The sequence below is a fragment of the Lates calcarifer genome, linkage group LG17 (genome assembly GCF_001640805.2).
Source record: "Lates calcarifer isolate ASB-BC8 linkage group LG17, TLL_Latcal_v3, whole genome shotgun sequence".
In the NCBI taxonomy this organism is placed as follows: domain Eukaryota; kingdom Metazoa; phylum Chordata; class Actinopteri; family Centropomidae; genus Lates; species Lates calcarifer.
The window spans coordinates 19,213,806-19,239,594 of NC_066849.1; the positions used below are offsets into that span (position 1 = coordinate 19,213,806).

The window sequence follows — 25,789 nt, forward strand, 5'->3', positions numbered from 1 at the left end:
CATTCCCCCTGCTTGCCATTTTCCCAAGACAAAAGAAAAAGAGGCAGCTAATATATTTGCAGCTTTGCGAGGGGGGGGGGGGATGAGGGAGGAATCTGCTGCTAGGCTGGGCTTGGCAGACACTGGTGTATGTGCAAGAGTGTGTGTGTGTGTGTGTGTGATTGCGCGTGTGTGTGCTGTTTATCGTGAGTGGAGACAGGGGTATCACTCAGTGAGACAGAATGCTCTGGGTTCCCCCAGCGGACGATCCTGCTATCACTGCACCACAACACTACAACAGCACACAGCAGCACCGTGCAGCTTTGCACCATACCCCAGCAGAATAGCACAATACAGCAGGGGAAGAGCAACAAACTTTGCAGCACAGGGCGGCACTCTTGCTTTTCTGCTCTTAAAAAATAGGCCTAAACTTCACTTTTATTCCTGCCATACCCTCATTCTTTTTAGAAGTAACTGTGGCAGGTTAAGCTATATATGGTCCAGGCATACAGCGGGCACTAGGGGGATTTGACACGTGACAGATAATGTGTGGGCTCAGCTTGACTGTTTCTAACACACATACACATGCGCCTCCCCTCTTGGCCACTCACCATCACTAAAAGGGGAAAACCAGCTTTTAAGATCATAGCAAGTGGACAGAATGATGTTAACCAGTTAAAAAAAAAAGCGTCCTTTATAAATGGATTAAATACTAAACTCAGCATTGGCCATGGTGTTTCATTTTGGGTGTGAACTTCATGAGCAATATTCACTTTCCCATATGCTTGCAAATATAGTGAAGAGAGACAGAGGGGTGTTTTAGAGAAAATGTGGATGAAAGGATTGTGAGAATGAGGATGGCGTAAAAGAGAGAAAATGCTGAAAATAATAAAATATGAGAAAAAAAAACAAGAAAAACACAGGGAGAGAAAGATGGAGGCAGGTAAGAGAGACTGACAAGAGTGAATGTCACAGGGAAGGGAGAGGTGGGGAAGATATTCGATGGACGGACAGAACAGCAGAAGGAGGGAGGGAGCAAGGAAGGGGGGAGGAAGAGAGAGAGAAGCAGCTCAGTTCATGCCCCTCTCCCCATGCAGAGAGGACTCCTCCCTGGGGGGACTCAGACTTTAAGCCCCTGCCCTGCTTTATATTCCCCTGGCTACTGCAGCCAGATCAATCTAGCTAGCTACCCAGTGTAACTCAACCTAGTTCAGTGCAGCATGGCCCCCAGAGCCCTCTGTAGAGGATGTAGTTTTAGGAGGAATGGAGGCTGGTGTCAGGCAAATTTGTAAATGTACCACTAGTATACCAATATTAGAAACAGACTTTAAAGAACTATAGCAGTGTTTTTGCATGTGTTAGCCCATTACTACAATTCACATATACTTTACATTACTGTCAGCTGTTTTCAAAGCATGCTGTACTGTTTTATATTTCTGAATGTCTATTTCACTGTATAATCCATCACAGTGTACAACATGTCTGCTTTTATTTTTTTTGTCAAAGTTAATTTATTATTTCCTGGTAATGCAATTGTAAGTGCAGACTGATGTGAAAAGCCTGTGCTGCATTACCACACAAAAATAACATAATTCAGAATAATGCAGACAAGATGTTCACTGCAATGAATTACCTAACTCGAGTTACTGTAAGTCTTTGCAAGTAGATTCTTTTATACCATATGGAAATGAATAGATATCAATTAAAGCTGGAAAGGTATGAAAACACATTTAAACATCTAAAACAGAACAGTGCACATCTCATCTGTGCATCTCCATGTCAATTCAGCTATAAACTGTACACTCGGCTCTGGAGCTGTGTATCACACTGGGTTGGCTAATGTGGACAAGTCATCGAGGGACTGGGGCATCAAACCAGCAGTTATGTTCTCTCTAGAGGTTAACAAACTCCCTCCAGAAATGTCATTGTTTTAACTTACTTTCTGTATACTGACAGCTTTTACATCATTACACAAAATGGAATTCATTCCTCATGGAATTAATTTAACTATTTTCAACTAAAATTCCAACAACTCTCAGGGAGCTATGTTTATTATTTATATTATACATTTAATTAGAGCACATGGTCTAATTAAATACCCATGAGTCTAAAAGAAAAGCCACAATGCTTCTATTCTTCAGAATTTTAAAACTATGACAACTGACCAAAATCTATCCACTGACGAGAACCACAATATATGCTTGTAAGGCCCAGTGCATGGAGCTTGAGAGGAGATATTTTGTTGTTAATCTTCTTATTTTTAACTTGGGTCACTATACACAGTAGTTGAATGCTATATAACATAATTTAGTTTTAGGAATGTGGAAATTCATTCACCTTGTCACACAAATATATCATCTTTGAAACAGCCTGGCTGGTTCCTGCTCACAACTTTTCAAAATTCATTACCTCTTAGTTATATAAAGTCATTATCATGATCCAATATGATAATAATACCATGGTGCCGTTTCATAGCTGTGCACTGCACAGTTGACTTCCTAGATACTTCACATTAATAATGTCATACTTCTCTGGACATTGGAAAAAATAAATAGACATCTATATGAGAGTATTCCTCAATGGATGCCTGCTCTGTTGGATTCAAAGCTACACCGTGAGACTTTGAGGTTCCAGTTCCTGTTTGAAATGTTTAATAACTGCAAGAAAACCAGTTTGTGCAAAGCTATCATGTGTCAAACACAGTAAGAGGCTACAGTGCTTTGCAGTAGGCATGGACCCTGGTTATCCAGCCAGCGCTTCAACAGTATAATGACATAGTCAGCAGGGCTACTAACACATCAGCACTGGAAACCACAGTGTCTCCACTCACCCTTTCTTCACCTCTTCCTACCACACGCTCTTGTGCCCTCTTCATCACCTCCCTTCTTCCTTCCCTTCTCTCTCGTTCCCTCAATCCCCCATTCTCCGTCCTCTTTCACCTCCCTCCCAAGCCCCCTGTCGTCATCTTAGATTCCCCCCTTCCTGCATACCCCACCTTTTCCTCACCCTTACCAACACCCCTCGTCCCCCCTTTCGCCCCCCTTTTCCCAATTAGTCTGTCTGTGTGCAGCTACCCAGCCGATCTCTGCCCATCCTGCCGGTGCTGGTTCGCTCACCCAGCCCCTCTGGCGAACATGACAAAGAGAGATCCTCAGTATTCAAACAGACACACTGCTTTCAAATGCCGAATGGCAGGGTCGACCTGGGTGCAGCTTTAAGCAAAATATTCAAATTCTCAGCCTTTCTTTTTAAGAATTTGCATGGATATGCATTCATTTGCAATGTGTAAAGGCACAAGGACAGCTGAGCCTTGGTTTTAGAGAGACAGGGGAATAAAATAAATAATGCAGAATAAAAATGTATGATGGTATGAAACCATGATTGGGTAGACTGGTGTATTAGAACAGCTCAAAATTGACAAAAATACAAAGTCACAAATAAACGACTCATACATTTTGGCACTGAGCAAGTGATGAACTGACGGCTATCAGTACTTTTACTGGAAAAAGGGAGTGAGTTAGTCTGTGATCTAATATACTGTAAACAGCAAACTTCCTGAACAACTTCCTGTTTCTTCAGATACCAGAAGGTTACTGGATGTGATACTTCAATGAGAGAGACAGAGAGGAAGAGACTGAAGGAAATACAGAAGCAAATATACTAAGAGAGAAAGATGGAAAGACAGAGGGTGAGAAAGAAGAGATACAAGCTGCTGTCTATGCCCTACTGGTGTAGTTCCCAATTGTCTAGAGCCAGCCTTATTATCTACTGAGGGAATTCACCACTGTTGTTATTGTAGCGGCCTACCTGCAAGAGCTGTGCGGCTACATCAGTGATCGCTGGTGACTTAAATCTTGCAAATTTAACTGTTCTGCCAGACTTCCACTAACATGTCAAGATTGCTACAAGAGGAGAAAATACAGAAGATCTTGTGCATCTAAGTTGCTGACAGTAATGCAAAAGTGCTCACTTTTACTCTTAATATTTTGTAGTGTTTGAAGGGCTGCTTTGTCTATGCATGTCAAGTATATGTGTGGAAAAATGACAATAAAACTCAACCGTGATGCTGAAGTTGAAAATAAACTGAGGAAATTCAAATGTTAATTCCTTAATGGAGCATCGAAATTGAAGATAGCATTGGCTATGACATGATGTTTTTGTTCCATTGAGGCAAACAAAACCACAAATTATATTCTTCCATTTTTTGTTGATTTTCATAGAGCCCATACGAATACCTCCAAACATTCAACTAGCCAATAAATATGGAAAAAAGGCACAAGAGATTAATCTCCCATCGTGTTAAAGAATACAGCATATTAATCCAGTGCTTTACAAGTATCATACAATCTATATCAGCAACTTCTGCCTTCAATAATGTTTACCAGCCCACTGCATCTTCCTGAACAATACCATTATTTTCTATCCTTGTGAAATAAATGCAGGCATGGTGGCCACTGGAACATGTTGCATGAGTCACATTTTAGTTAAAAACTGCTTGACCACAGACAGATGTGCATTTCATTGTAAACCACACTTTGACTATGTAAATGTGTTCTCAGAGAATGTGACAGAAATGACAAAGCTACATTTTCTGCTATATTTTGTTAGAAATTCACAACACAAGTGGCGAGTGGCTACTGTAAGTCACAGATAGTAAATTTAAAGAGTGGAAACCAGGATTTGCCACCCGATGTCAGGACATATCTGTGTCTGGAGCAAGACACTCTCTCTCTACTCTAGGATCCGACTTTTGAAGGTGACCCTGACCTCTGACCTTCTTGTCCAGAAGGCATAAATAAAGATGACTCTATGGTGGAGATCAGTGTGCTCAATTCATTTTCTTCAATTAATATCAGTGATTCCTGCATAGATGATTATAAGGTGGTCAGCTGGGGCCATATGTTGAAAAATGAAATGAACATATGTTTATTTCCAAGGCCTTACTGAACAACATGCAACAGCAACGGTAATAGGAAGGGAAACTTAAGCCTTGTCTTAAAATTTCCACTGGGGAAACAAATAGAATTTGTTAAACAGCGCACTTATATAAGCACATAGCTACATTTTATGGGAAGTTCAACACATTTATAGGAGTGAAAACAAAACTAAAACGCACCATCTGAAATGCAAATGCAGGTAAAGTGAAACATAAAGATACAGAGTAAGAGAGAAGAAGAAAAAGACAGAAAATGAGTGAGAGACAAAGATAGTGACAGACACAGACAGACACAGGGAAGACAGAAGAGAAGCCAGATTTAGAGATGGAATAAAAAGCCTACAGAATAGTGAGGAGAGAAGCAGAAGAACAATGGGCAGAGGCACAGCCTCTTCTGGCCGCTGCAGACCTCAGACCCTGCAGAGATTCCTTTCATTAGGCTTTAATAGTATGCTGCCGGCTTGCCATTCTGACCTGCGCTCTGTGCCGGTAATAAGAACGGCCTTCAGAGTCGGACCAAAGCAACAGAGCTGCTTGAGAGGGGGGAAGGTGGAGAGGGGGGGAGCGATGGAGAAGAGGTGGAGGGGCACCATGAGCCGATGAGGTGCACTTTCAAATTGACACGGGGGCGTTACATTTTCACATTCTTGCTCATTCTGCCCAGGCTGATAGGAGAGGGAGATTGGGGAAAAAGGATTTTTTTCTTTCTGGATATATATTTTTTTAAATCCCCTCCACTAGTTTCTCTTCCCTGTGACCCCTCTGATGCAGAATGTCACTGGTGAGGGAGGTTATTTTGGTTAACAGCAGTCCCGTGTTACCACAGCCCCTTCTTCAAAAGGTGTTGAAGGTGGCAGATTGATTTTCTGGCCTCTTCAAGCACATGACAACACATGGCAGGTATATGTGTTCCTATATTCATATGTGTATGTGCCACCTCTATAGAGAGAGGAATGTTTGTTGAAAATAGTTGTCATTTTCAAATCTGTACTTCTGGACCCTCAAGGGCTTCACAAACGTCTAAACCAAGGACAAAATGAAGGCTGTCGCTCTGGCCTCCTGTGAACCACTTAACAACAGAAGTTTCTACTGGCTTCAACACCTTATACCCACCTCTTGAATGGAAATGTCACTGGGAAATCAGTTGCCCAGAAGCCATTGCTTTTACCCGCAGTGTTGTCTTTACAAGGAGGGTAAAATGTCACTTCACTTTCGCTTTTTTTTTTTTTAAGGCTATAATGGACACGTAGGATGAATTCAATAATTGTGTAACTATGTCCAGTCCCAAACAACATTCCCCATCTATCAGCTGTTAATGAGTCACGTCCAACATTAAATTCCACTGGGGTAGTATACATGCCGTCCATTGTATTGCACTCATTTATTTTCTGCTTTTTCCACAATGGATGTATTTATGTTATGGGGTGAGGGGGCATATTGCTCGGAGAATAAGTATGTGGCGTCAACAATAACAGTGTGCATTATTCCAGTGCTAATACCCTGTCCTGCTGATGTCCTTTCTACATATCACAGATGGGCTCAGACAGGGGAGAGCGGCAGTATTATGCCTCTGCCGAGATCTTCCACTGAATATATTACCATGTGATAGGGGGAGATGTCTCACTCCCTAACACACACACTCTCTCACACACACACACCCACAAACACACTTGTAGTGTTGGGCCAAGAGAGCTGCATATGCCCCAAACATACAAGCATGGGCTTCATTAATGAAGTGCCAGGAGGAGAGGGGTAGAGATAGAGAGATAGAGAGAGAGAGAGAGAGAGAGAGAGAGAGAGAGAGAGAGAGAGAGAGACAGAGAGAGAGAGAGAGAGAGAGAGGAGAGAGAGAGCACGTGTGTGTATGTGTGTGTGTGTGTGTGTGTACAAAGCAGCCGGGGGGGATTTCCTTCTTTAAGCTTTCAGCTCCCACTGGGCTTAGCTCGACTGTATGAACCCTGATGTGGGCCTGCCTCTAACACATGGCGTCACACACTCACACACTCACTCACTCACTCACTCACTCACTCACACACACACACACACACATACACACACAAAGAATGTATACGTTGCAGCTCAGCAGGGGCGCAGCAGTGCAACACTGGCTCCTAAACATTTGGCTGCGGACGTCTCATTGACAGATGTACATGGAATCTAGCAGAGAGGGTCAGGTCATCACTGCACCCTCCTCTTCCTCCCTCTCCTTCCCCTCCCGCTCTCCATCCTTCTCTCCTTTTATTTGTTCTGCCATTGCCTCTATCTCTGTCTCTGGCTGGTGGCTGCTGGTTGTGCCACGCATGGGGTAGTTAAGGAAAAATGCATGCCAATTAAGCCACATCGTTATATGTGTGATAGCTCTGTTGGCAACAGCAATATGTGGTTTGGGTTAAGTCTGGCATCTGATTCTGTAAATATGAGCTTCCTGGTTGACAGGGACAACTTGTTTCCAAATGTAGATGCGCTCTTTCTTCCTCTGTGACTGCAGCCATGATACTGAGAGAGTTTGGCAGCATTCTCAAAAATACATACATTTCAGAGCATATGTGCTGCAGCGTGACACCGGTCCAGTTTGCATATGTTAAAACCAACAAGGAGCTCTGACAAATGGATGCTGAATTCAAGATTTCATTGCGAAACAAAACAAGGTGGAACAATGTTTTACCACATGACTAACAATCTCCCTGTTCCCTATTCTAAAATCTCTGTTCCCTTACTGTGGCCATGTGTCCAGAAACTGTTTCACACAGGCCACAACAACAGCTACATGTTTAACATCTGATACACACACACACACAGTGTGTGCTTTGAATGAATCCGGAGTATGGCTTAACGTCACAAACGTTTTCCCCTGTAGGGTTGTCTTTTGTGGTCATCCCAACTGCACTGTGCCAGCACCAGTGCTCCAATTCTGAAATGTAGAAAACTAATCTTTTAAAATCAAATGGCAGAGGAGCCAAAGTGCGGTTAGCTTATATGACTCATAGGATGGGTGCATCTGTAGCTGAATCCTCTACTGTCCACCTGCAGCTTGGGAAAGACAAGCAGCCAACAGCTTTTTAGTCCACTGCCAAAACACACCACCACTTTCTTTTTGCCAGTCACTGGGCGATGCTGGAGAGATGTGAGCAACGGGGCGTAAAAACACTTCCCCTGCTCTGCTCTTCCCTCTCCACCACCCTTCTTCTCCCAGGAAGCGAGCCCAGAGGTCAGTGCAATCAGGACCCATGAGCAACAAAGGGCCCTAGTTAGGCGTCCAGCTCAGTGCCCGAGCAAAAGGCCAGCTTAGCAGGGCGAGACTGTCCATTAGGCAAGACCCTGGAACACTCCAGGGATCTGAGGTGAAAAGGGTTCGGAAAGAGAATAAAAACACTATCAACCCACAGACATACACACACATATTCTCAAAGACATACTCAGATCATATGAGGCCTTGTTTGACACCACTGTCAGGGTGCAGTGAAGGGGAAAGACGAGAACCTGTGACACACTGAGACATCACACACATACATGTACGCAAATACACACACACACACACACACACACACACATACACACACATATTTAGAGTCTATACCTCTCCACACGCAAACAAGAAAAGGCATGAATTTCCATCTTTTTCATCTCTCAGTTTCCCACACCTTGTGCCTTGCTATTACAGCTTCATATAACTGGCTGCAGCAGCACCCAAAGAGCTGACAAGACACTCACAGCTCACCACACAAAATCACTACTTTTCTGTCTTCCATCTTTTTTGGAGGATGGGTGGGGAAGATGGCTTTGTCCTTGTGAAAAGCCTCTGGTCTGACAGAGTTGTTGCATTTTTCTGTCCGGCATCATCTCCTTCACAGCTATCAATGCCTGTCTCCCTCTGTCAATTGCACTCAACATATACAAACTTTAATATGTGGTGCATTAGTATGTCATTGAGGATATCACCTACTGTATTACTAATTCATGGGACTTCACAATCTGAATTTGTCAGAAACTACAGAAACAACTTGAGTAAGGACAACATATAATTTCTGATTTTGTGTTGGGTTTGTAGACCTTGAGACCATGAAATTTACACTTCACAAAAAAAACCAACAAAAAAAACATACATTTTTGGATTTCTGCAACCACAACATCGCATTCCTAAAACTTTCACACTACCAACTCTCCTAACTGCCAAACTTACTCACTCTGTCTCTCTACTTTTCACTGTCCTCCATTTTTTCTCCATTCCACATGCCTCTCACCTTCCCTTCATCTTTCTACCTCACTATCCCACAAATTTTCATGACTTCTTCACCTGCTTCCCACCTTAACTGTCACCCTTTTTGTCATACATCTCTTTTTAAACTCAACTTCTTCTCTTTGTTTCCTCTCACATCTACCTCTTCCCCTATACAACGTTTCTATATCACTCCCTATACAAGGTCTCAACTGGGGGCCACACATCACTGTCTTCAAGTTAGCATCTCTGGCCCCTCGCTGCTGAACCTCCTCACACCCACCCTGACTTCTCCAACGCTGTTCTCACCCACTATCTCATTCTCTCCTCAGGGTCAACACTCTGATCCCACAGGGCTGAAGTCACCAATCATATCCACAATCTCCTCACTTTTACCTCAATCCCTCAGACCACCACTCCATTGCCCACCCATCCACCCACCCACCTGACCTCTCCCTTTCCAAACCCCCACCCCCACCCCTACCCAGGGCCAGTCCACATAGCTGTGGCCACCAATCACAGCATGTCAGGCAGCCTGTCCTGATGGAGCGTGATGTCAGAGCAAAACTCTGAGTTGCCGAGGTTGAAGCCTCCAGAGACTGTCCGCCTCTCTTCTTCTCTTTCTCTTTGTCTGTCCCTCCCTTCTGTCTGACTGATGACACAGTGAGCTTTTGAGCAGAGATGTATATACAGGACTACTTGAACAGGAAATAAGTTTAGTTCAGCCTGAAGTCATTGCAGCTCAGAAACCTTGACAGTGGTGCTCCCAGACAGGAGCATTATACACTTATAAAAGAGAGTGTGTGTGTGTGTGTGTGTGTATATATATATATATATATATATATATCTGTTACAATTTAAAAAACCTGCAGCATACATCAGGTAGTGGTGTCAGTCCAACAGAGCCAAAGGGCAGCTTCTTGACTCCTAGTCTTGCACCAAACTATGACATTTATTTAAAAAACCTACATCATAGAAGAAAGCAGTCAATGTACAAAATCACAGCAAAATTGCTCACACACTGTACAAGGGAACAGTACATTGCTGCATTTTTTTAAATAACCTGGAATGCATTTAATATGACAAATAAATTATACATAGCATATTTCCTTTTAGGATTGAAACATACCTACTGTAGCCTTGGCGTAAATGAAAGACAGCATGTTATGTGGTCAACTTGATGCAGTATGCAGCAGGAATATCAAAGGTTCCCTATTAAAATGTGTGGAATGGCCATAGAGAGTTAACATCAACTTAAGTTAGCCGAGAGAAGACCTTGCAGGAAAATCTATTCATAATTCAATAATTCTTTTCTTTCTCTCTGGATATTATGCTGTAACCAGACTGGCAAAAAAAAATGCAGTTTGTACGTAATTTGCTATTTCCTGCAACAGGGGCTTGTGAGAGGAAATATGAGATGAAGTTTTTGGAAACAAGCGGGTTTATGAACTGGCAAGGAGTGAGAGATACAAAGGGGACAGAAGGGATGAAGGGATACTACAAAAATAAAAAAAAATGGGCATGATAGTGGAGAAAGAAACAGACAGGACTGGAGACTGAAAATTATGGAAAAGATTAACAGCAGCTCTAACAGTGATATGCCAATAAAGCAAACACAACATTATCTCTTTGTGCATGCATGATATGATATGCAAGTACACTAGGGGAGGAAAGCTACTAAACTGTAAGAAAGAAATGTGCAAAAAAGCAGGAGAGAGAGAGAGAGATGAATATCATACCAATACTGGTCACTGGTCCATGTTGACGTGATTGCATCATATAATTTCTGCACATCTGTCAGCTGCACATTCATGCTGCCAATCTCCTGTTCTGCCACATCCCAATGGTGTTCTATTGGATTCAGATCTGGAGACTGGGGAGGTCACTGAAGTACACTGAACTAACTCACTGTTATGTTCATGAAACCAGTTTGATGCTACATTTGCTTTGTAATGGTGCATCAGTCAGAAACAATATTTAGATAGGCTGTGGCATTAAACAATGATTGCTAGAGTATGAAGAGGCCCAAAGTGTGCTAAGAAAAAAATCCCCACACCTATACACCACTACCAACGGCCTGGACTTGGATATTTTTCCAGAGACAGCTTATGTAATTTGTAACGTTTTTGTTCATTGAGATTATACTTGCATAATATGCCTTAATGACTTAACTTATGACTTGCATAATATGACTTAACCTACTGAAAATGAAATAGTCACCAAAGGCCAACACTATCACATAAATAAACAGAAAGATAAACACAGATATATATGAAAACCGAAATCAGTGCTGCAGTCTGTTGGCTATAGAAATATATTTCTGCTGTCCTGGGCTGAGAGGTGCAGAAGTGCCTAGGGTGTGTGGAGTAACTTAACATTTTTAAATATTGTGTTGCTCTCAGTCTCTATAGGTTTTCAAATAGTCTTCTGTTTGTGGAACTTGCTGAGTGTTTATCATATTATCCTCTGTTCTCTACAGTGAAGTGGGCTTTATACACCACACTGTGGTTAGCTAGAATTAACTGGCAGAATCATTTTCAGTTTGTGTGCTTGTGTGTCAGTGTGTGTGTGTGTGTGTGTGTGTGTGTGTGTGTGTGTGTGTGTGTGTGTGTGTTCTGTCTACTGTGTTTTTCCACAACTTTGGGATGAGATCTGAGAGGAAACGGACAGATTTCCATCTGTCTGCTCCATTTGCGAAAAAAAAAAAGCAAGCCCCTCTTGCAATTCAAATATATGCTTTAGCCACCTCTCTCTTCCCCTCCCTCTCTTCCATCTCTCCCTCTCTATCCAAGTGGCATCTGCAGATGACCAGGGCATCAAGAGTCTCAGGGGCTGAGGGAGGAATAGGGGGAGCAGAAGGAAAAAAGGAAAAGAGGGGGAGAGAAAGAAAGAGGGAGCAAGCGCCTCTCACTTCATACTTCCCCAGCACCACCCCGGCGTGCCAGCCAGCCTGCAGTCTGTTCTCCTTTGAGCTTTCTATTCTACCACAGAACAGAAAAAAATCAATTCATATTTCCATAATCCACACTCCTGTCTGTCTTCATGTCTTTGCCTCTCCCCCTCCTTCCATCCCTATCCCTCTCCCTCTCTTTCTCCCTCTTTCTGTCTCCTTCTCTCTCCCCTTCTCCCCTGGGGTAGACTAACCCCTCCACCCCGATCCTACGGCCTACAAATGTCATTACGCTGAGCAACAATAACGGCCTAAACAAAAGGAGGCCTTGCTCTGAGCTCTGAGCTCTGAGCCCCTCTGCGGAGACTGTTGGCTGCTGCTGCCATATGCTGGCCAGCTCGGGCCACAGAAAAGAGACAGAGACTGTGGCTACAGAGGACTCCAGCCTACAGCCCCACAAAGGAGGAAAGGAGCCCTAATCCTGGTAATGAGGCCCGTGAATACAGCCTTTATGTATATGGGGGAAAGGGCCAATCCCTCTGTACACAGCACGCTAACTAGCCATCTTAAGGGCCATCTTATCCACACAAACGATCTGGTCGACAACAGAATGAAACAAAAGTGAGGTTGTGGGGGGGCTGAAAAGAAGAGACATGCTGGAGAAGAAGGATGAGGCAGGCCCACGTCAACACATACACTATGTTTACACAATTTTTTTTTGAATTCATCTCTCCTGGATTCAGTTGCTCTTTTTGCTCCTCTTCCTTCACTACCATTTCCTGTGCCTACCTCTGTACGTCTGTAATTTCTTGCTCACACTCTCGTTCCCTCACTCCCTCCACCGCTTACTCTGATAGCATGCTCTGGTTCTTGTGGGGCAGGCAGACATCGCCTGAAGCATCTTTTTACAAGCCCGTTTATTCCTCAAAGTGGATCAGAGCGGCAGGAGAGCTGTTTAAACTCACTGGCATGGCTGCTGTGTTAAGAAATAGTTAGCCTACGCACATATTGTTGTCTCTCTTTTTTTTCTTTTTTTTTTTACTTGTCCAGTTCTTCCCATCTACCACTGATGGGCTGCTGCAGTCATCTGTCCAGTGATGATTTGCTCCAGGTCCTGTTTTGTCCTGTGACTTGTCTTGGCACAGAGACAATACGCTGCATGTCTTGTTGTTGTTGTTTTTTGTTCCCCTGTCAAATCTAACTGTCAGTGCAAAAATCATACACACACATACACACTGCCTGAAAAGTCACAGCCACAGAGAGGAGTCATGGAGTCATCACAACTGAACGATTCAGTCTAATCGACTTTTAGAGTGACATGCACAACACAGAAATGAATACACATTATTACAGGCTGTGCAATCGTTCCGATCAAGTTGGGTCTACACTGTTGTGCTTTGAAGGTGAAGCCACAGATAAAAAACAAAGGCATCCTGCTGAGACTCTGTTTTTCTAAGGGTAAAGAGCAGGCCTTTTAAATAGAAAATGCATTAAATCAAGTTTAAATTATTCCAAAGTGTGCGTAATGTCCCCCAGAGAGAGCTGATAAGATTTACAACTGGCTTAGAGAACTGTTCATGTTTATGACAACAGTAGTTTTGGCCATCGTTTCTATCAGCAATGATAACTTGGTACTCATCAAATTAAGCGCAGTGATGTTACTGTATAGGGGCAATAAACACAAGCATTCAAACAATAAACTAGTTAAGCAAACCCCCAGGCAAGCAAAACTTCTCTGGAAGAGGAAACTCTAAATGCACCGATCCAACTTTTTATCTCCTTATACCAACTCTGATAACAAGTACAGATCCAATACCAGAAAGTGCTCTCCTTTTCCCATATTTTAATCGCGTTCACCTCATTGCATGGAACATATTGAAATCATTTTTATGTAGCATGAGGAAGGGATTGAGTTGGCAGTGAATGTCACTGAGAGCAGAAACAACATTGATATACAAAAGTGGATTTAGTATGGATCACTCATTTCACAGCTGATAAAAATATGCTGTAGGTGAATCGTAAAATATTACCCAAACTGTCCATCATACACATCCATTACAGGTAACAACAGAGTTTCTGGTTAAACTTTGACCTACTGTACTTGGTTGGTTGTGTGCAGAAAAAATAAAGGAGTACAGCAGGCATTTTGGGAGGACAATTTTACCTCCAAATCAAGTGGTTTCGATAATTAGACTTGACACAACCTGTGCTCACCTGACTGTGTTTCTTACCATTTCAGATTTCATTGTAGCAATGTTTCCGTGTTCCCGGACCTCAGCTATCACTTTGGAGAGTACGTTTTATTATAATTAATAGAAATGATTACCAAAAAAACAAAAATAAGCAGCTGCACCAACTAGTAGGAGATACTAAGGTACATATAACCCTGCAATACTTACCTCTGACTAGTTTGGGAAGAACATATTGTGCCAAAAAGTACTGCAAAACAGCTGCAGATTTTGCTTTCAGGATGAAAATGAAGCCAATAATGCTATAAATGTGAAACAAAAGGAAGCAGGCTGAGTAGGACAATGAGCAAGAAAGCAAGCGATACAAACAGAGACAGAGAGAGAGAGGGAGAGAGGGGAAAACAGAGGTGTGCATTCCTGTCACGGTTGCATGATAATTACTGATTCGTCGGTTATTGAAGACCTGCTCACTGCTTTTCATTACCAGCAACAGACGTACAATGAGACAGAGAGAGACAGAGAGGAGGAGGAGGAGAGAGAGCGAGAGAGCGAGAGAGAGGAGAGGAAGCACAGATAGGAATGAGGAGGAGAGTGGTGGTGGTGGTGGTGGTGATAGGTGTTGGGGGGAGGTTACCACAGGATGGCAGGGTGAGTAAGGGCATTAAGAAAGGAAGGGAGTTGGGAGAGGCGGAGAAGGTGGAGGTTGTCTGTAACAGTGAGCAAGTGAGTGAAAGGGAGATTTGGAGAGAGGGAGAGGGAGAGGGAGAGGGAGAGAGGGAGAGAGAGAGAGAGAGAGAGAAAGAGAGAGAGAGGAAGAGAGTGAGAGAAGTATGAAAAAGCAGAGTGTGTTCCAACCTGGTCTGTGTGGTCCTGGGGGAAGCTCCACAGCACGGTTGGATCTAGAGGTAATTGACAGACAGCATTAATCAGCTGGTGAGAAACACACCGTCTTCGCTAGCTGCCTCAGAACACATACATATTAATGAGAGGGGAGGGGGCAAGGGTGGCTGCTGCAAGTCTGTGCACGCACTCACACACACATTTATACTTATATACTCACTTACACACACACACATACACACAGAATAGCGCACAGTGAAAGACAAGAGAGAGTGTCTAGGCTGTATGTGCTGTAAATATGCAAATCCATATTCTCAGTGTAGATATGATAGCTTATATTATATACCAAATCATACACGTTTATGAAAGTCATATCAGCACATACTCTAGTTTATTTGCTTAATTATTCCTACATTGATACAAGCCTAGATATGTGCTGGAGAGATGGGCAAATCCTGAACTAAAAGGTATATTATTATAATAATAGGGGGTTTGTGATTTTTTTCCTTCAGTAAACAACATTAGTGCTGAGAGAAGTAGATTAACTGATTTGTACATCAACAGGAACTTAACCAGTTCTGATATTGTCAATTAACTGTTACATCACTTATTGAGTTCAAAAGCTTTGAAAACATTTATTATAAATGGAATACTTTGGGGGTTTAGGGTGCTGATCAGATTAAATATGAAATCAATGTTTCTGACATTATATAGACATTATATAAAGTTAAATAATCCTTAGTTGCAGAAAAAAAAGAATATACTTCAAACAAATTCACAAATAAGTAAGTTGTAAATATTCTATATACAAAATATAGACATAGCATACAACAAATAAACAGACATTTTTTTTCTTATTACTAATGTGTGAAGATGAGCATTGTTGAGCAAAGAAGAGGCTGGCAAATTCACACAAAAAATATGCCAGATTGCACAAAATTGCTGTACAATTTGCTGTAGTGAGCTCGCAGACTACATCTGCTTTAGTGTCACTCTTGCAATATGTTTACATCCTTCTTACAGCTGGCTTCCAAAATAAAAACTGAGCCTTGTTTCTCTAAGGCTTGAAACCATGTGGTTGAAAGGAAGCAGCCACCCAGCCATAGCCTGAACACAGGGGTCTCTGGTAAACATGGTTTCCACAGCTCCAAGGTCACTCTGTGACCTCAGCAGGAACAGCAAGGGTTTGAAGAGACGGGTTCTCACATGCCAGGTTCACTGTCTATGGACATACAAAAGGCAGACAGGCTCATGGACACACACCGACTTCTGACTCAACAAAGCCAGCTGTATGAAAAGGAAATCTGGAGGCAATAAATATTTTGATAGCATACTCAATCTAGTAAAAATAAACAATACCTGAGTTCAACAAGTGTAAACTGTGAGTTTAATTAATGTATGACCATTTTAAGAAGGGTTATATATGGTTATCATCCTACCCTAGGTTTATGCCCTAAAAACTGAATGTAGACATTATAAAGCCAGAAGACAGGATCAGTAAAGAGGATATGTAATAACACACAATGTGTAGAGTAGTAGAGTAGCAGGGTGTCTGAGAGAGAGGGGAATACAATGGACAAACGGATGACAGGACGCAGCGGAGTCCATGATGCCTTACATAATCCTGTTGGATAATTTCATGGGCCCCATCTTGAAAAGAGCGGCACAGAAAAAAAAGCAGCAGAGCTCAAAGCTCTACACTCCAACTCCAACCACCCCCACCCCCTTCTCTCTACCCTATGATCTGCCACAGTTAGGGCTATTTTATGCTGATTTACTGGGTGAGAGGATGGGAACTGCTCACCGGAGAATGACACAGGACAGGGGAAAAGGGACAGGAGGTACAGGAAGAGAAGAGGAAAGGAGGGGGTGGCCTGTTGTGCTCTGTGTTTGCAACTTTTGGCAGCTCTGCCCACTTTGCCACAGCGATTGGCCAGGTGCGCATGGGTATGAGGATGGGGAAGGTTTCTCTGCATACCATACAATCCTGACCGCAGTGTCCACGTTCACAGCTGAACCAATGGGCTCTGTCTTGACAGTACAGCCAGGAGGAGTGTGACTGAACTCAAGATCATGTTCTGACATCAGCTGCAACCCATATGTACCAACAAACAGCCTCCATTCAACACACAGCAGAAAATGTAAAATGAAGCTGTTTACTAACTGTAAATGCAATAATTTATATCAGTGGCCTTTAATTTATCTCCTTTTCCAGCGATTACAGTGCTAGCCTATATTTTTATAATTCCCTCAGTATGATAAATGGCTTAATGTCCCACATTTTAGGATAGTTACTTTAATAATAAGCTTTTCTGACATGGTGAAACCCTAAGATACAAAATAATCCTGTGTACTTTCCTTTCTGATCCACTGGCTCTTTTTCTTCTGCTCTACCTCTACATTTCTCTGCCAGTCACTGTACCACTCTTTACTACCATCTTTTCTTTTGCACATTCTTCTCATTTTTTTCTCCTCTTTCTGCCTCATTTCTTGTCTTCCTCTCCTCTCTCTGTTTCCCATGCTAATTTCTTCTGTATCATCCACAACCTTTCTGTCCCTTCAACCCAAACTCAGCTGCAGCTCCATGTCCCCTTCACTTCTGCCCCCCACCCCTGCCTTTATTTTTCTCACTCTCTTGCGTTCGTACGCCCCTCCCTTTGGACGTGCTGGGCGTGTGGTGAACGCGAGAGGGGGCCTGAAGGGGGTTAGGGCTGAAAGTTGAAGGTTACAGAGGTGAAGAGGACCCCTGCTGCTCCGCCAGGGGACACAAATGTCACCATGACAGATCCTGCACTGGTTAATCCACCCTGCCCACACACACACCCACCCACCCACACACACACACACACACACGCATGCACGCACGCCCACGCACACATACACACACACACACACACACAGTAGAGCTCCATGATGCTGGCAGATAATAATAATAATAATACAATTCTGAATTCTGCGACACCAATGTCAACTGTGAAATATGCAAAAAGGCCTGCACTAAACCCTTTTATTTTGAGCAAATAAAAAGTATCTGAGGTGCAAATTACTTTCTCATAATTTGCTCAGTTTAAATGCCATCACCATTTTTCAACACTTGACTTCCAAGGCAGGGATTCTGGTCAGTACATTTCTGTTTTCAGCCTCTAAGGATTTGGACCTTTTTGGGACCTTTCAAAACACAGGCTGCGGATTTTACAAGTGCGCTGTATAAATGTTTTTGGGCTCGCTCACAAGGTCATAAAACGTTTTCTGCATGCAACAGACAATGGTAGCTGTCAGTTACAATAAAAAATGACAAAGTTGGAGACACAGGGGTTCTGGAGGACAGTAGCAATGGCATATGCAGGCTTGTGCACATAAATACACACACACATACACATGCACAGACGCACACAGAACTAACAGCAATGTTTCACTTATGCAAACACAACTCTACAATGTCTTGATCAAGGACACTTCAGTGAGCTTAATGTTTGACTGTAATATTGTCATTTCTTTGACAAATCAACCACCTCCTGCTCTTTCATACACATGCCTACACTGTCTGCTACCTGTTTGTCCATACATCAAACCATGCCCTGTGTGGTATGCCTGCATCATACATTGATACATTAGACATCAGCCTCTTCTCACCTATCTCCATCAAAGCCAAAAATGCAAAAGATTCAAACATGTGTTTATTGCATCCCCTGCAGTTGACAAAATCTATAAAGAGCTGTTGCAAACAGTAGAACTACAGTCCATTTGAAGTGTCACCAGTGGCAGCTACAGTGACAAGTGGAAAACAACCTATAGCATATTTCACCCCAGTGGAGCGTAAATAGATCCTGTGGGTGAGAATTGAATTGAAATCACCTATCCAGAGTTAGATTCCTCCATTCACACCCCAGGAAATGGAGCTGGGCAAATGCGACGACAAGCTCGAGGAGAGACCGTTGGTCTCTGTTTGCCAAGTGCGAGTATGCCCGTGTGCAAATATGTACCATGCAAGTACATGCGTGTTTACAGATAGAGAGCAAGCTCAGGAGTGAATATTTACTGTACAGTAGCATGTCCATTGATCCCTGAGGGCTTCAAGCGTGGGTGACCTCCAGCAGTAACGACGGGGGCAACATGAAAGCAGCCCTGAGCCGTGACACAGATACCAGGGAGAGGGAGGGGGTGCTGGTGGTTGAGATGGTCAAAAATCAATGCTTTGCCTATTCCTAAGACACCTGTCTTTAAAAGTCGGAGGAGGAGAACGAGCGAGGAGAAAGGAGGGTTAATAGGTGAAGGGTGCTGGGAGCTGAGAGCGGGGCAACAGGGAAGGAGTGGGAGGAGGAAGGATGAGGTGAGGGAAAGAAATGGATGGATGCCTAAGAGTGGGAGGTAGACCTCTCCTCGCTCAACTGACACCACTTCCTTCCTACCTACTCAGGTGGATCATTAAACGTGACAGGATTAAACAGAATAAATTAGCAAGATATATGTGCAGTGAAACATGAGAGAAACAAGAAATAAGCCTACCCCTTCATCTCCCCTTCTTCAATTCTCTGCATAAATCTGTGTCTACTGGCACTTCCAAGTAGGCTAAAAATGAAAAATGCTGGCATCCTCATCTTGGCATAAATCTACGCTTCTTGGGATTTCTGAGTAGGCTAAAAAGAAGCTGTTGGCAGAGGATGTCATTCCTAATGCTGCCCTAATGCTGCTGGCTGGAAGAAAAAGTTGGCACATAACACTAGTGTGTCAGAAACCGCACACTGCCCATTGCTGCGCTGCAAGTTATTTAACTTCAAGCCATTTTGCCACTAACCTAAAAAAGTAAAACCCAACTTACTTACTTACTTTCATTGATGTAAAGATTTATAAAAAAAATATCCTTTGCCTCCTGCTGGGAAAAGCATATGATAAACATGATGTAGTGCACTGTGGGTGTGCACAGTGTTTCTATAGGATCACCTTAGCAGCTCAATAACAGTGGCCTGAATGCATGGTTCTGGCTTTAAAACTGAGAGAGACTTCAGTAAAACACAAAAAGACCTAACCCTAAATCCAGTGTGAATACACATTTAGATGAAAGCCTCTAGTTTATAATTCTCTATACTATGTGAATCAAACACAGACTTAGAGCCCTCATGGCCATCCAGTGTTCTAAAGGCATAAAAAATGCACTTTTTTCCTTATTCCATGAACGACTGAATGTGTGTTGCGAGTGAATAGGGGGCCTGTTTGTTAAGAGAGGCCAAATCCCATATGGTGAACAGCAGCTCTTCTGGTGAGAAGAGAGGCTGTGAAAGCCACCGGCAGCCCCTCTCCTCCATCCGTGCTCCGGAGATGAAGGGATGTAGCGCCTGCCTCTCCTTGTTCCTCCTTTCTCTCGCTCCCTTTGCCTCCTCTCCTCCCTCTTTCTTGGCCAGGGGTTAAACTGCTGCACTCTAACCTCCTTGGCAATGATTTCATTCACTCCGTTTCTCTTGCTCGCTCTCTCATCTCTGAGAGAGATTTATTTCACAGTATGTAGTGGATTAGGCCCCCCTCGTATGCCCCCGGACAAAAGCATTGTTTTAGCACTAGCCTGTTCGCTGTAACGGGAGGAAGCTACCGCTACTAACCGTCCACAATACGGCCATTGTGGATGCAGGGCTGGAAGGACCCTGCCTCCGAGGCCGTCTAGACTTTGAGCCCGGGCCGATTGGAGAAACAGAGGGAGAAAATCCCATCAGGCAGTGGAGTGAAAGTTAACTAAGGTAACCTGCTGTGAACCTGATGAAGATGTCAAGCCAACATATGGCAAAAAATGTCTATTGTCAGAACAAGGAGCTTTCTTCCCTCTGAGGGAGGGTACGGTGGAGGAGGAGGAGACGTGGGGTGGCTAAAGAAGACTAGGGGGGCTGCACAACCTAAAGGAAGGAATAACTGTGGTGGTCATCGTTTTACTTCTGGATCAGTAGCTTTATTCTGGCCGGGAGGAGGCCCAACCCCTCCACTCACAATTAAAGGAGTAAGCAGATTAACTGGCGTCTTTCAAAGGCCAGCAGAAAGAAAAACACACTCACTGACGTTTAAAACTTTTTTTTTCCTTTTGCCTATCAAGTCTCAGATTGCACACTGCAAATGGCATTACATTTCATGCTGATTTAGTGAGTAGAGGTTTTGAGAAAAGAGAAACTTCTCAAACGATGATATGGTCCTTAAGTTTACTAGTACTGATTGGTCACACTATGTTGTTACAAATGAGGACTTGGGACTGACAGAAATAGTGAAAGCCTGATGTAGACCATCAACTACCTGGATTAAATTAGAACAGATTGATATGTTGATATAAAATTGATGACTTGATCTCAATTGAAACATGACGCGCTAATACAAAACACTCTGAAAGGTATATTTCTTATAACAGACACTAACAAATACATCACAACACAGATCTAGATTAGTTCTTTAAATAGGTCTAGATCTGCAAAGGAGTGATAAAATTTAATTCCAGCACTTGGAAATTTGAATAAACAAAAAGAAAACAACCTCTAAGGTAAGCCTGCATTACCAGCCAAAAAAAAAAAAAAATCAACTGGCAGGCTTCACATGTGAGAGATGCTGGCCTAGGGGATTTCTAAGCCATTTCTACAGCTACATCTGAAGAAGATAAACAACAGTCCTCAGCCTCACTGGAAAGAGAAGAAAGAGAGAACTGCATGGTGATGATGTGACCCTATTAATGCCACATTAGTTGTTGCATCTTCCCAGCTATATGAGAAAAATGCTTCAGCAGGATGGGGGGTGGGGGTGGGTGGAGAGAGAGAGAGAGAGAGAGCAGCAGAAAGAGAGAAGTGAAAGCGATACTGTCTCCAGGCTAGTTGGGATGCAACCCAATTTCACAGCTTCACGAGTGAGTGGCACAGCATATGGATGCAACCTTTGTGACAGCCTCTGTGTATCACCACATATCAGCGTTGATATTACCCAGTCAGATTCCATACTGGTCCAACATTATGTCAAACACCAGCTCCGCTTGACTGCATCTTCAACACAACACACAGGCAGCATGTTTGTTGGGTGGATGGGTGGAGGGTGAGGGGGGGTGTTAGCCTCCTAAGCTAAGAAAAGACAAACCAGCATCTCCCAAGACAGACTACTCTCCAACTTTCTTTTAGACTGTATGATGTTCAGTTGCCGCAGAAATTCACGTGATTACATTAAGGCAACAATGTGCCCTAAAATCCTACATATAATTTGAAGTCTGAAATCCCAGATATGACCTAGATGTTTGTTCCCAAATACATGAGGAAATAGAGATGGTAGACTGCAGCAACACAGGCAATGGTAACTCCATCACTGGTTCTGCATGTGATCCTACATTTCTTTCCATATGGTCCAACCATCTGCTTCAGTCAAAAAAAGACAACATCTATAAAGGCATAGAAATAAATAACTCTTTTATAAAGCTAATATGCATAAAGAGACATGAATATAACCTGTACCGAGAGTATAACTCACCTTATAAGATAAGTTAGCATTACTTTTACCCTGAACCATGAGAAAATTATTGTGGAAACTTTAGAGGTTGTTTTTATGCCTGGACAAAGACTATTTGTTATGGTTGCACACTGTTATTGAAGCTCTGCTGTCAAAAAGAAATCCCTGATTTCTGGTGAGGTCTCATGTGACAGAAATGGCACCTGAGCCTGATGACTGTGACAAAATGTACTTTTTGGATGCACAACTCACAAAAGTTTAAGAAAGCCGGTGATCAGGTCATTGTCAGTCAGTTACATGCGCTTAGGGGAGAGTTCCTTTTCTAGTCTTTGAGGTGGTGGTTGCAGCATCAGAGAAAACACTGTGTGCAGCACAGCAGCTCCTTGAGGTGTGGAGAGGATCGATCTCAGTTAATGTCATATGGCACAGCACCCAGAGGCAGCTGTGTGGTGCTGATGACAGTGTAAAGCCTTGCCTTTGGCGGCTACATGCTCGGTGCTGCAGAGCTGTGATTTGAAGTTCACATGCAAAGGCTGACAGACAGACAGCTCTCAGTCAGGCAGTCAGACAGTCAGTGAGTCAGCCAATCTTTCCACAGGGATGACAATACATCTGTATCTGTTAAAAGCGCACAATAGAGCCTAATCCTGAACACATTCACAGGGGTCTCAATGCTCTGCAGGACTGATGGTGAAAATGCCAACAGGAAAATACTGGGCAAACACTATGCAACCACTGACACTCAAACATACACTGATACATAGACACAAATTCCCCCAATGTTCAATTGGCTTCAGTAGAAAAAGTAGAAGGTTTTAGAGAACCCTAACTTCTCAGGGGATTCTGAAGGAAAGTCAAAAAAAAAATTAAATGTACTTCATTTATTGTTAATAAATGGTTTAAATGGTTTAAATGGTTAAACACTGACTAAAATATGCAATAATATTTCTTTTTTCAAGTTGGATGATATCATTTCACTGTAAACCAAGAACAAGGTGAAACTATTTTGTAACTAAGATTCTGGACACTTCATTATCTTTGCTGCGATCCAAAATATTTATATTATTTATATTTATATTATTTGAACTGATTGAAATTTCTCTAACAAGTGATTCATTAGACAGTACTAGGGTAGATATGACAGCATAACTACACCCACTTTCACACACAAACTCCTGTGTTTGATGTGGGTTAATAAACACACATTCTACCCACTTCGGACCCATTAATCTCAGGCTGTTGTCACAGCTTTAATTCCACATTCACACAGGACCCAGGTTTACAGCTGTATAGTTCCACAGAGATAACTGCTAAACCATTAAATTACAAAAGACCCAATTAGAGCAGAAACTGACAATTATTCCCAGATAATAATTTCAGATTAATTGATTAATCATTAGTCTAGAAAATGTAAAAAAAAAAAAAAAAGAGTGAAAACCTTTGTTTTGTCCCTCCAATAGCCCAAAACCAAAAAGATATTAAATTTAAAATTATGTAAAGCACAAAAAACAAACAAGCAGACCCTCATATTTAAGAGGCTAAAACTAGTGAATGTTTCACTTAATGAATGGATTCAACAACTAATCTATTATTAAAGTTGTTTTTGATTAATTTTCTAATCTAGATTAATCCACGATAATAAATTTGAGGGTAAAGTATTTTAGCACTAGGCCTAATATAAATAATGTATTAGCTTAGCAGAGTTAAGCTCTCCGCATTCAGTTCACTGAAAGTGGTTGCTGCCATGTTTATACTCAAGATTCAACATTGAAGACAATGTGGGTCAAGTGGTGTCATTTTATTTGGTCACCACATAATAAGCGAGTGCTTATTAGAAACTTAGACTCTACAGTCATGCTCAAATATCTGTTATTAGATCTTGACAACACCATCTACAATAAATAATCCAAATAATCCAATGACAATTCTGAACATATTGCAAAAACACATTTGCATCCTTTCATACCAAAGCAGCACCAGACCGGTTCAGCCCTGGTCAGGAGCAGGTCCTGAGGCCCAGCTGGATAAAACATGTTAACCTAGAAAGACTGGCCACAAACACAGGTTTAACCTGCATCGTTAAGTCAGTATGAATGAAGTTTTAGATATCCCTACAACTGCTAGTCTTAGCTAAACCATGCAGCAAAGTAATTAAAGGGTATTCCACTTCCTCAGATTTCAGAGATAGATGAGATGGTGAGGAAAGTGGTGTGTGTATCTATCCATACAAAAACAAAGACTTTGGATGAACAATATGATTTGCAATGATAAATGGTCTCTGACATTCAGAAAGGCATCAAGATCGACCTATATTTTCCGTCTTGAAAAATAGGCCAGAACCCAAATTAAGGGCCAGTAGGGCTACCACATGCATGTAAACGCCATCATCTTCACAGTAATTGTGTGGTGTTAGGCAACATAGGAGGAGCCTTGAGTGGAGAGACGTAGCCTGAGGGCATAGCTGTTGACATGTAAATAGTGAGGATTGAAGCTGAAATGACAGCACAGACAGCAGGATTGCACGACTAGTTCTGCTTGACTTGGGTTTGGCCTTGGCCACAGAATTAAGGTCTAAAGGACAACAGTCTAGATGTCAAGATACCAGTATATCATGCCAATAAGTAGGTTGATTTCCTTAATTGCCGAAGAAAATACATTTCTGTCGTTTAGATCATTCATCTTTTAGACTAGTTTACGTCAGTCCACGTGGCAGCATCCCTGTGACCCCAGAATACAACCTGAGACTACATCTTTTGTAGCCATTTCTGTCTTCCCCTGCCTTTTCTGTTTGTCTATAAGTGTGGTTCCCAAAGTGGCTGGAGATCCTTCAAAATAAAATTAACACTTTACGTGATTTACACGAGATTATATATGTATATATATTATATTTAATAACAATAAAGTACAAAATAAGATGTGTCTATGATGGACAGAAGATAATCAATACATACAATTTCATACCAAACCTTTGCAGGTAAAGAAAGAGGTAATATGGTTTAGATTATGGATGAAAATCTTTGTGATCTTGTTATATTGACTATCATTCCCACTGCAAACGACATGAGACAGGACGGTTGCTGTAGTCATGAGAAGTGAGTCAACCCCAAATCCTGTTAAAATCCTGTCATCGCAAAATCTGTTCAACATGACAGTCATGTAAGTCAACATATTTTTTGAGCACAGCTTTTTTATGAAATCCAATTTGCCAGACTAGGACAGATTAACATCACCAAAGCTACATTAAAGCAAGAGCTGCACTAATCCTGTTCATTTGTGGGCTAAAC

The 25,789-nt window shown here is 42.4% G+C and overlaps 1 protein-coding gene across 6 annotated transcripts in view; it reads right to left on the bottom strand.

Moving 5' to 3' along the window:
* The window catches only part of dennd1b (DENN/MADD domain containing 1B), a 102,826-nt gene that overhangs the window by 67,540 nt on the left and 9,497 nt on the right, over positions 1–25,789 (bottom strand). For all 6 annotated transcript variants that reach the window (XM_018695390.2, XM_018695381.2, XM_018695372.2 and 3 more), the window contains exon 3: positions 15,066–15,109. In XM_018695390.2, coding sequence (XP_018550906.1) covers positions 15,066–15,109 — 44 coding nt within the window. The remainder of the gene's footprint in view (positions 1–15,065; positions 15,110–25,789) is intronic.